Here is a 12,595-nt window from a genome sequence, read left to right as displayed (position 1 = left end):
TCATTTCGACGTGATCAAAATATCAGTTGCTTACAAGCTAGCGTGACCGAACTTTTACTGGGCTGCTGGGTTCAAAGCCAGCGACACCTCTCGCTCATGTAGATTGTAGGTAGCGGCGTCATTGTTCCCTCATAGCAGGATTGATCGTGTCTAGGCAAGTGTGTAATGCAGGAGAGGTACGTGTGATTCACACTCATCCCCACATTAGTACTGTGCCGAGGGAACGGCTTTGCTTTCTGCCTTATAGAGACTTTCCTTCCTTTGTAGCTTTCTTTGAGATGTTACATTTTGAATTTTCGTACATTTCTTTTGTAGTCATTTCCCCCCACTTCTAGAATATCATCAAAGAAAGAAAGATGCTGATTTTTTTTCTTTACTTTTTCTAAGCTGGTAGTTTTCAGTATTATTTATTAACTTAATTTTAAAAGTCATGCAATAATGTGAAGTAACTTATCATCTTTTATTTTTACGGTCAGCAAAATTTACTGACAATGGAACAGATTGTGTCTGTGGAAGAAACTCAGATTAAAGACAAAAAGTGCATTTTGTTGAGGATAAAAGGAGGGAAGCAATTTGTCTTGCAGTGTGAGGTGAGTGTTTATTTGTATTTTTTCCAGAGGTGAAAGTTAGAACAATTATATAAACATTCAACAAAGGTGCCTGCCTGGTTATCAAACATTTTCTTACTCCATGCTTTATCACTCACGAACTTAGCAAGAAAGTTGGAAGATACAAGGATCTCAGCAAATTAACAGGTATTTTAAAAGAAGTGTTTCTTAGAAAATGGCAGGAGGAAGGACAGGAAATAACGTGATTACCCTATCTGGAAACCATCCAGTATTTAATAGGAGCCTTGAATTTTATTTGTTCCACAATTTTCCAGATCTGATCTGATCTTTCAGCATGTTTGAAGCTGAGGTTTGTGGGTTGAAATAAACATAAGATCCCCAAGTAACTCTTAACAGGGGAAATGCCGTCTTTCTCTCCCCAAAGTTCTATTGTACCCCGAACTTAATTCCTGAACACTTCTCCTGGGGTGTGGGGGGATGTTTGGTGGGGGGATGAGAAAAGAGCGTATTTAGAGAGATAAAGCAGTAGTAAATACAAAGACGTGTTTCCTTCACCACTTCAACACTTTTCTACTGTGTGTGTGTGTGTGCGCGCGCGCGCGCGCATGTGTGTGTGTGTGTATGTGTATACGTGCTTGTAAAGAGCATATTTAGAGAGATAAACTAATAGTTCATGGAAAAACATATGATTAATTACTTCATGACATCATTGCACATGTGAAGGCGCTTCTGAAATTTGTCAAAACTCCTCGTGTATTATTTTCTAGACTCGAGTTATTTTAGACATCAGAGATCAAAGGTGATCTTTTAACAAAGTCAAGGCAGCACTTCTCCTGTGGGGTTGTAGGAGGCTCTTCTGAAGGGCTTGGTCCCTCTTCTGGGCAAGGGGCCCCTGGAGGAAGTTCCTGCGTGACCCCCCCCATTACTCACTGGCCGCAGGGTGGGACATGGGGTGTGCTTTCTCTGGGGGGAAGGGGGTTCCAAGGACTGGCCAGAGGTATCCATGTGTGTCGGCGAATCCAGTGACACTATCCCAACTCCTCCACCTCTTCTGTTTGCCTTCAGAGTGACCCAGAGTTTTTGCAGTGGAAGAAAGAGCTGACGGAGACGTTCACCGAGGCCCAGCGGCTGTTACGTCGAGCCCCCAAGTTCCTCAACAAATCCCGCTCGGCCGTCGTGGAGCTCTCGAAGCCGCCCCTCTGCCACAGGAACAGCAATGGCCTCTGACCCCTGGCACAGGGAGGGTCCCACGAGACGGCACCTCCTCCGGGAAGTCCACGTGGGCTGCTCGACCCGTGAAGTGGAGCCTTTGGGAGAAGTGTGAGGATGAGAGATGGAGTCGCTCACCTCCGGGGTGCTCCGTGGCTGGGGGGGCCCAGGACTCTGAGATGCTCCTACTAGGAGTGGCGACCACCCTCAGGCTTGGGGACACCTCCTTCCCTCCCGAGGGTCTCCCGCCACGATCGCATCCATCCGCCCTTGAAACTACTGAAGAAACGAAGTTCTCTTTCTTTGCCACACACTTCTTTTGGTTATAGATGAACCTAGAACTTGAAATGATTCCTACTGATTGTGTCACTTTTTGCATCCGATATCAAATGTATCTCAGGCTTGCCAAGATGAGATCGAACAGTCTGCCGTTCAGGTCGCCCCACCGTTGCCACGCTCTGTCCATAATCAGCCCGGGCTGGGTTTGGATGTCTTTGCTCCATAGTCCTGGCAGGATGGCAGACCAGCTGGGTGTCCTCTGTGCCCTTGAGAACCAGCCTCTCGTTGTCTCGGGGCTTGAAAGCTGCAGAGGTTTTCTGAAAGGGCTGCACCTGGGCCCTCCCTGTGGGTGCCGCACCCACAGGTACCAGCCTGCCTCTGACCGGGAGCTTAGGCAGCTGGGACCAAGGGCGTGGGAGCCACTCAGCATCGAAGGCGTCAGATGGTAGATGGTTGGAGGCTCACGGTGGCTCTGCAGGAGAGGCAGTGGCGTTTGCATCTCACGGTGACACAGCCATTTTCAAACCATCAAGTCAGTGCACTTCCCCTGGGTGCACAGGACCGCCTGCGGGCGCCCGTCTCGGGCTTGAACTGGAAGCGGTCGTGAGACACAGCAACTCTGGTTCCCTCTGGCTGACCTCAGGAAGCATCTGGGTAACGGATGTGTCAAGGAAGGAAACTCTGTTTTACCTTTTAGTATAATTTAAAAATGAATTTTATTGAAAAAAGAATGCTGAAGATGAATGTGTCAGAATGGGTTAACTGTGTATATTGACTTGCATTGTCGTTCAACTGTCATTAGCGAATAATTCTCTGCCCTGGCGGGTTCTGTGACGGCGACGGCCTGATCCCAGTGGCCTCCTCTCCCCGTGGTTCGTTTCACGTCCCAAATAAGTGCTGGTTTATAAGAACCAGTGTGTGTCCCAGCCAAGTCCTCCGTGTCATCAGACTAAAAATAATAACAGTAATTTTCAGAGTCCACATATTTGTCCTTTCTTAGTGCAATTTTATTGTTCTGAGTCGACTACTAACAATGTAAATAGCTTGACATCGTAATCATCTGCATCCTGTCCTCAGTATTTTTAGTGGTTCTGAATCTTTGTGGTTATATTTGTGTGCCGCACTCACTGGGAAAGTGAGTCCTTTTGAATGAAACCATATCTTGAGAGTTTGGAGGATAATTACTGAAAGAGCCTTTTATTTCATAGGAGTTACCTTGGAAGAGAAACTTTGAGGTTCACTATTTATCTCAACTACTAGTTGGAATTTAGCATACATGTCCTACTATCTGCTGTTTCCAGTATAGAAGTTGGGGGCTACTATCTGCATGGATTCTCCTGATTTAAAAGGGAAGAACAGTATTCAAGTTGTGTTTTAAAAAGAAAAGTAGAAAAAAACCCGCCAGAGATGGAAAAGCTGTTCATGGCAAGTGAGCATCTCCCAGGCGTGGTTGACTGTCACTGTCACCACTGTAGTTAGTTACTGGCTCCATCGCAGCATCACATGTGCTCAGCACCTGTGGTTCAGAGATGGGTAATTACAGTTTAGAAATCGCTGAGCCTCCTGCCTCTGCTGGACAGGGTAGAGATGTAGCCTCACGTGGAGAAGGTGCATGAACTCCTTGAGGGTCCGGGCTTAGCGTCTCACGTTCCATACCCAGGGCACCAGCTACGCCGATTCGCATCTCTGAAAAGTATCATGTAAGCTCTGAAGTAGAACATAAGGTTGTCTTTTCTTCGCAAAAGAAAAATGAATTGGAACTATTCCGAGAGCCCTTTCGCCTCGCCTCAAATTTATTCCAAGTGAACGTTTACACTCCCTCACGTTTGATGGGTCACGACAGGGCTGAGAAGAGCATTACGTGGATGGGATTTATTAAAAGTGCTCTGTGAACTTAGGAGGAGTGGCTTTTTAGGGGGAGGTCCCTGTGTGTGTTTGGGGTTTGGCAGCCCTGGAGAGGCCAGTCTTCCTCCTGAACTCGTGCCTGCAGCCCTTCTGAGGGGGTGTTTCTGCTGCCAGATGGAAGACGCTTCCGGAACCCTTCCGTGCCAGCACCTGGTGCTCCCGTGGCCAAAGAAGTCGGTTGGTTTAGAAGTCTTGGTATACGTGGCTGTTTTAGGTCTTAATGTTTGACCCTACCTACATTTGGAGTGTTCAAAAGGGCAAAATTGAGCACAAGTGTTATCATTATTTTAGATTTATTTGGTTGGGATATTTTCACATTGTCAGAAAAAATCACTGAAGTTGATATTTTTGTAAAATTATGTTAGTAGTGTCTTGATTTCATGATTCAAAGGAATCATTAAAGCAAAGCCTAAAAATAATAGATTAAGCTGCTCTACACCATATATGGAATGAATTTAAAACTTTTGGGAATCCAAGGTTATTTTTTTTAACCTAAAACATTCTCTTTGGTGCATTTATTCCCTTATGTCATGGGGGCTCATGGTTTTTCCTTCTCTATCATGTTTAAGTACAATTTTTCAGCAAAACTGCTAGAAATCAGCTGTTGTTTCACTGCTAGTGTGAATGTTTCACTTCCTGTGCCTCTGATTGGTCAATTCACGGACATGACAATTTCAAATTCTATATGTAAAGAGAAGGGGCAAATGTCCAGGCTCGCTGAAGAAAGGAAGCGTTCTGCTCAAGAAAGACAGCAACAAAGCTGGAAAAGCAAATAGAGCAATGACCACAAACAACCATCTGTTCAAAGCAAGAGTTAGCTTTGATTTGCGCTTTGAAATATGCTGTACATATACTAAAAACAATTGTTTGAAGGCTCACACTGGCCATTAAAAAATATCATTGACCAATTGACAATGTGGTTTAACTCTCAAGGAGATCAAAGTGTGTTTTTTTCTGATGATTTTTTATTTCATTCAGAATTTATAGTTGGGCCAATCGAATACATTTGACTTTTCAGTGGAATTGATTTTTCTGATGTTTCAAAATGTTAACCTATCAAGAAGAAAAGAAAATTCTCAAAGTTGGACTTTTTTTGCTTGATGTAAATATGTTAAAAAATTTGCAGTGTGCTGGTGTAAGATAAGGCTTATCTTGTATGATTTAATTTATATGTAATTTTTCTCAGTTTCATTCAGGGACTCATATCTGTGTCGTTCAGAGATGCTTGGGGAAGGAACTCCTCCCCTCGCAGGGAATGGATGCGCTGTTTGTACCCGGAGAGGAGTTGGGCTTCATTGGGATCTGTGACAAATGCTGGGAGGTGGATGGAGTGGGTGTCACAGAAGGCAGGATCCTGGTAGAGATGGGGCAAAGGAAAAAAGGAGTTCATTCGCTGGGAAAAGCCAATCTCCTTACACCGTAAAGCACCAGGGAAATTCCAGTTGAACTTGGTGCTTTGGGGTGGTTTTCCCCTTATAACAAGAAGAGTTGAATAGTAACTATTTTAAGACTCAGTCGCTTTAGTTTTGAATATGGAGCTGCTGGACTTGTAAGAGGCTGTTTGCTTTCCACCAGGACTTTCTGTAGAAATGATGTTGCCGGTTGTCCCTGCTTGTCATCCGGCACCCTTGGGGAAGGCACAGGGGACCCAGAGCTGATGCTCCATCTTGGTGTGTGTGCCTTGCAGCCAATCAGGGGAGGGGGAGAAGGCCAGAGGTGGGGTGTGGGCTGCTGTCACCCTGTCAGTCAGGTGGGGACATTGCTGCACACCCACTGAAGGTACCGTAATTCCCCTACAGTAACAGGACTGGGCTTGCTGCTTGAGCCAAGCAGAGTGAGCTTTACCTTTCAAAACATTTTTTCTTCCTAAAGCTCTAACATGATTTTCCCTTCCACATCAGGTTAACTTGAGAAGCTTTAATTAATTAATCACTTAAATTCATGTTAATATGAATTTTTTGTATCCCGGCCACATTTTGAAAAATTTACTGTAGGAAGAATGAAAGTTGAAGTCTAAAATGATACTTCTTGGCTTCCTCGAGTCATAATGGCCTTTAGATTTTCTTCATCCTCAAAGACTAAGAGAGCTGTTCTTTGACAGCCGAGTAACAGGGATGCCCAGCTCTGGCAGCGTTCAAAGGCCTGGGGGCGTGAGTGACCGGCCGCTTCACTGGCCTGGCTGGGTTAGCACTTACTGATAAATGTAGCACCCCAAATTTTAAATTGCCTTTATTTTAAAAAACACGCACATACTACAGAAAATAGATTAACATATCATTCCATCAAAACCATATAGGAAAACCCTGCATTTTAGAGTTAAATGACTCACGTTCTTATAGTAAACTCTCTTATACCTAACAAATCTCAGAATCATCTCTGAAAAACTGGTAACTATGCTTCCGATTTTCATTTTGTCCTAATATAAAATGTCTCTCCTGTAAGGGGTAGGGAATGGAGAAATATTTCTAATTGTGTATTCATATTCCAAAGGACTTAAAATTCAACTTCTTGTTGATTATATTCCATGATGTACATATTCTATGTGGTTTATAAGCTAAGCACTGGCCTTTTTTTTTTTTTTTTAGTTCTATTGTTAAATTGTATTTTTCTATATTTTAACAAATTCTAATAGATTTGGCTTTTTTCTGGGTAGCATAAAGATTGCCAAACTACATATATATATAAAAACAAGAGTTCTATTTTAGTACAATAGCTTTTTATATTATTTATTGAATCCTTCAGTTCTCATTAGAAGCATTGCTTACCGCTTCTGCCCCTTTTTATTTGTATAGTTTGTTATTTAAGGAAATGCAGTCCTTTCTGTTTCTGGTTTTTTTTTTTTTTTCCACAAAATAAAATTGAGACCAAGCATATAGCAATGTGGGGTGGACATCCTTTCTCACGGCCATGGACTGTTTTCAACAATAGCTTAACCCTCTGATCTGTGCTGAGAGGCCAGCGCACTTCTTGGGGTAACATCTGACAGTGAACTTGTGGTGAAATAACTGCTTTCATCTACCTCTTCCGAAGGCCCCCTGCTTGTTGACAGGTTCCTTGAATGCCTGATTCTACACTGGCTCCATCGTAAAAGGATTTCAGGGAAGCGTATAGCCGTCCTTCCCTCGTGAAGTAGATTTCACCGTGTCGTGTAGGGGCCCCAGCGAGCGGGGCAGGTAGATACGATCGCTCCTGTGTGGTCAGCCTTCGGGAGCTGCCGTTCACCTGCAGAGCATCATTTCTGATTCTTCTCGTGCCAAGTCCCCCCAGTCGGTCTCGCCATTGCCTCTAGATATGACTGTTGCACCCGATTCATCAACTACTAAATGGAAGCTTCTTCCTCCACATTCTTTAGAAACGGCCCTGCTGGGTTTTAAAACAGCACTTCCGGGAGCAGCACATTCGAACGTGACTCTTCCCCACTTGCCGTTTCAAAATGGTTTGGGAAATGGGCTTGTCTGTGGTTAAAAGTGTCCCCGTGAAATAGAGTGAAGACTGGTCCCTGTGAGAGGGGGTCCCTCCTCACATGTTGATGTTTTTCTCTCCCTGTTGCCCTAGCTGCGCAGCCATCCACGTAGTCACATATTTGCTCTGTTCATGGCCAAGTGTAATGCCCTTGAAGAAATAAATCTGTTTTCTCTCATGCATTGCTATACCAAGTGAAGCCAGTGAATTCGATATTGTAAGTCTAGATATTGTACCTATTAAATTACCATCTGTTTTTATCTCTTTTCCCATCGATTTTGCCAGTGGAGGTTTACGGTCGCCTCTTAGTATGCGTTTACTAGTGCACGTTTGAAATCGTATCCCACGTAAGATGCTGGTTCAAGTCCGCGGTCACCTGCCCTGTGTGTGGTGTGTCACCGTCGGTTAGTTTCGCCGTCTTTCACGGTTATTTGGGGGGCAGTCGGGCTGGTTTTCTGTGTTGATAAATGGCTTATGTAAACCTCAATAAAAAGGATCTGTACAAAGAGACATACTTTGGTGTGCTATTCCCCGCCCCCCCCAGCTAAAAACTACATTTCTTTATCAAGCTGTTAGGTCATCAGGAGGTGACTCATTTGTAAGAATCCTAACTTCGGAAGAAATTCATGCAGAGGCTGATTTTATTTATTTTTTTTAAAAAAGGAAGGGAACTGCCAACAAGCATTTCTGCTGATTTCATGGATTCTTGGAGCACAGCCAACTTCAGCCTCAGGGTTTGGGAGACTACCTGCTTGTGGAAGACACGGTGCCAGAAAAGAGTCTGGGAAAGCCGGGAGGTCCATCTCGTCTCCAGTTTTTCTAGGAGCTGTGCCAGGCTCCCCCATGTACTCCCTGGGTGACTTTGGCATCCCTCCCAGAAGTTAAGGCCTCTCACTCTCCATCCCTACTCCCATGCAGACTTCAGGAGAGACCCCATGGTACATGTCACTTTAAACCAGAAATCCAAGGAAGTGGTGGCCCCAGAGCCACAGCTACCTGGGCAGGACTGTCTGCTTGTAGGTCCACAGGTCAAGGGTAGGGTAGGTACCTCTGTCCTTGAGGTGGAAACGCCTCCTGTCCCTTGCTGGTTCAGGAAAGAAGGACATCACGATTGGTCCACGGTCCACGGAGCCATCCAGTTTCCCTGGAATGTATTTGTGTTTGCCGACTTGAAAACCTCTTAACAAAATAGTTGACAGGAGCCCCAGCTATGGAGCACGTAGTCAGCATCGTAGGCAGAGGTCAGCCGCGTGATAGGGCCCTTGGTCTGATGCCATACGTAACCAAGGATCACTCCTGAGAGCTGCAGAAATCCAGTCACCCCTTGGCACCCAGGAGGAGAGAGAGCAGCCTGGGGACCCTGCTTCGAGCAAGGTCACTGGGCAACTTCTTTGGTCTTCTGTTTTCTCATCCCTAAATTAAGGGAGTTGAATTAGATGATCTTAAAGGACCATTCTAGCCAAAAACACCCAAGTTTCCGATGAAGGGTAAATGTGAGGGACTTTGGCTGTACTTGTAGAGCGAAAAGGAAATGCCCTCTCGCACATCCCAGGGCTCCTCCCACGTTGCCTTAAGGATCACTGCTGTGTCACTCTCCCCCTTAAACCGTGCCTTCCTGAACCCTGGAGCCCCTGCTGGTTTACCTGGGTGGAAACCAGGTGTTGAACTGAAGAAGAGGCTTTCTTTTCCTGGCCGCTTTCTGACCATGTTGGGTACCGGAGATTGAAAAAACATTTTCAGTCCAAATTGTTCAGGCTGGTCATCTCCCGGGATCGGATTAACCAGATAAAACACTGAAGCTTCACTCTGTGCTCACGAGCGCAGCTTTGGACATGGCACGTAATCAATAAAGCCCATGAGGGGAAATTGACTTAGTGGCTCATACTAATGGATTCCTAACAGGCAAAATGGGAGACAGAGCAGATAATCATGGCAAGGAGACATTTTGTCTAACTTATGGATATCCCAAGTGAATGTTTTTTACATTTTTATTCTTATTCTTTAACTTTGGTATGTGGGTAAAATGCCCAGGTCTTCAGGTGATTTGATAGCCAGTAAAATATGTCTCTACCTGACTGTCAGTCATAGTTTTCCGCATTGGGAATTTTCAAAATTTTCTGCCTCTTCTGTGTATATTAGTGAAAGATGGAAGAAGATGCATCAGGGGCTACTAGCTTGATCCTGTTTTAAACCTAACTTCTGCCTCATTGTTTCTATGTAACAGATTTGATGGTTTCACTTCTCTGTCTTGAAATGACCAAGGAGGAATGGAAAAAGAAAGGAACAGAATTATGAACATTCTATTCGTTTGTGTAAATTTTGGTCCCTCAATGTAAAATAAGGTCATACAGTTAGAGGCTTAGCTACAGAAGCTTAGCAAATACGTTTGCCCTTTGTAGTTGCCATCGAAAAAGCTTACCTTTCGCATTATAACTTTAAATGGAGTATAATCTATAAAGACTTGGAATTACTATGTTGTACACTTGAAACTAAGATACTACTGTAAGTCAACAATACTTCAATAAAAAACAAGTGCTACTTTAGTTAGGCTCAGTGATTAAGTTTATATGCATGGGTTACATGTAATATATATTTGATACAGTCACATTAAAAATAAAAACAAAAAACACACACAAAATAAAAAACCCAAATAAACCACATTTACATGCACCAATGTCAAAAGGTAACACTGAGTGAAAGAAGAGTGCTCTATCCTTCCATAGGTGTTGATGCCAAGAGCACTCCTTAATTTAAAACATCTGTTCACTCTGGATACCTACTGGGTATGATCCCTTTCCTCCCGTATCAGGCCCACTGAGAAGCTCAGGGGCAGCTCTCCTCTGCTGGCAGCTCCGATGGTAGGAAAAGATTTTACAGATCTCCATTTGGTCATTTAGTCACTCAGCAAACATCCACTGAGTATCTAGTATGGGCCACACACTCTGGAATGTTCAGTGGGATCAGGATCCCCATTTTACAGAGGGGAGTCTGGAGGCCCAATGAGGTGAGGCCACCTTCCCGGGGTCAGGATTGAGCCAGGCTCTGTGCTGACATGTTATCTCTGTACCTCAGTCAGAGGTCAAGTGTCGGGGCGTTTCCTCTACAGGAGTCTCTCCCACTTCTGCACCCCAGGCTAGTCTTTTATTCATTGGTTACTTTGTTCTCCAGAGATCCCATGAGCACCTATTCAGTGCCTGGCCCTGTGCTGGGTGAATGGGAGACCACAGACTGGTGGGAGATGGACAGACATCTAGAGAAAGCATGATGTGAGACCAGATCCTGGGACACCTGCTCCAGCTCAGTTTCCATGCATTTGATTATTCATTGTGTATGTATTTTTTGAGCACTTACTGTGTACCAGACACTTAAAGAGACAGACAGTTCCCCTTTATCCCTGAGGGGACCGTGACATACAACGCTGGTCCCCGCAGTGGTCACGTGAGAGGATTCTCATGATTGTCAAATGGACAGACACACATGAGACAGTTCTCCAGTTTATCATCACACACACACACAGCTCTCTGATGGCAGTGAGGATGGTAGGAGCCTCAAAATGAAAGAGGCCGATGACAGCACTTAACCATCAGATGCTGGGTGGAAGCAGTCATCCTAGTGTGTGGTGAGGTCCAGGGAGCCGCGGGGGGCTCCTAGCTCAAAGGACAGATGGAGATGATGAATAGCACCCCAAGGGGCAAAAGACATTGAGCTGCCAACAAGGGTCCCACTCAGAAAAGAAAATTAAGGATAATCAAGCGACTGAAGTCAATTGTCCCAATAAATCGTCACAATCCCTTGGCCATTTTGTGGACCCAGAACTCACTACCTGAGGAAGGAGAAGTCAGGTGTCCAGGACGAAGGACTAGCAACCCCAGGGCAGATGTGATCAGTAACAATTCCCTTAGTCTTTGCCCAAGATGACCTACAGCCACTTAGACCACCTGGACACCCTGAAGAATAGCACCAATGATGCCATGCTCATTGCACCGGAAGCACCAGAAGGGCCAGTTCACTTTCTAGTCCTTTCCTGCCACACCTAGGGAACAGAGCCTCAAGACAGAAAGATAAATGCTCAGCCAGGTGACAAAATGTTGCTTACGAGGCTTCCCTAAATCAGCACAGTCAGAACAATACCTGACTGTCCTGGGTGGTGAAAATCTATCACCACGGATACCAGGGGAATAAAGCAGACTTGCCAGGGGCCCTCAGGGCAGACAGATCCAAGTTAACTTAACCATCCCTGTAGGTCTCAGCTTATGAAGACCCCCAGCCCCTGGCCCAGAGATCCACCCCACCATTTAAAACCAACAGCCATGAAAAGATACAAGAGGCAGAAAAACACCATGAAATGAGTTTCAGGACGTGGCACGAGGTGGGTTCATGGTTCAATGTTAGATAATCCAGCATGACATGGAGAAAATAGGTCGAGGGGACTTGTCATCTTCAAGCTCTTTGTGTGGTGCAGCCTAAGATGTCCCACACCACCCTTCATGGGACCCCTGGGGCCCCTCCTCCATCTCATGTTGATTGTATAGACAGCCATTTCCAAAGCTGCCTTTACTTTGTGTTTCTGTGAACTTCTGTCAAACGCTAATTGTCAACAGCCAGAAGAAAATAATAGTTTCCTTTGGAAAACTATTGCTCAGTCAGCCATGGGGACAGCAGAGTTACAACAGGTACTGATGGTTGAAACGATTCTTCAGAGAAGCAGCATGTCATGTTCCGATGACCGTGGGCTTCAGAGTCAGGAGGACCTGGATTTGAGTCCTGACTCTACCCCTTGCTAGCTGTGTGGACCTGCACGATATACTTAATCTATGGAAGCCCCTACTTCTCTCCTTCCAGGTGAGATTGGCCGAGACCTGGGGCCCTTTACCAGAGTGTTTGCACCCGGACAAACGTCTTCTGGAGCAACAGAATACAGAGGAACTATAAGGGACTAACCTTAACTGCAAGCATGCGCAGTTGGCGTAATTAGGAACAATAAGATACAGAAAGGCCGCAAACCAACTGCTACTTCTAAGGTGCCGGGAGCAAAAGCCGGCAGTGCGCATGATCCCTGCACACGGCACGGCACCACGAGCGGGTGGGCAGTGCAGCTAAGCTATGTCTCCTGCCCGACCCACTGATCTGTCCCTACCCTCACCTCATTTAAGGAATCAGCCCGCCCTCCT

At 45.2% G+C, this 12,595-nt stretch overlaps 1 protein-coding gene across 1 annotated transcript in view; it reads left to right on the top strand.

Annotated features, from left to right (window-relative positions):
* The window catches only part of GRK3 (G protein-coupled receptor kinase 3), a 117,203-nt gene extending 115,319 nt beyond the window's left edge, over positions 1-1,884 (top strand). The window contains exons 20-21 of the mRNA XM_027124441.1: positions 477-590; positions 1,635-1,884. Of these exons, the coding sequence (XP_026980242.1) occupies positions 477-590; positions 1,635-1,796 (276 nt within the window). The 3' untranslated portion in view covers positions 1,797-1,884. The remainder of the gene's footprint in view (positions 1-476; positions 591-1,634) is intronic.
* Positions 1,885-12,595: the final 10,711 nt, after the last annotated feature.

Source organism: Aethalodelphis obliquidens, unplaced genomic scaffold, assembly GCF_003676395.1.
Source record: "Aethalodelphis obliquidens isolate GAN/ISIS:26980383/991018 unplaced genomic scaffold, ASM367639v1 scaffold28, whole genome shotgun sequence".
In the NCBI taxonomy this organism is placed as follows: Eukaryota; Metazoa; Chordata; class Mammalia; order Artiodactyla; family Delphinidae; genus Aethalodelphis; species Aethalodelphis obliquidens.
This window is presented reverse-complemented; position numbering and strand designations above follow the sequence as displayed.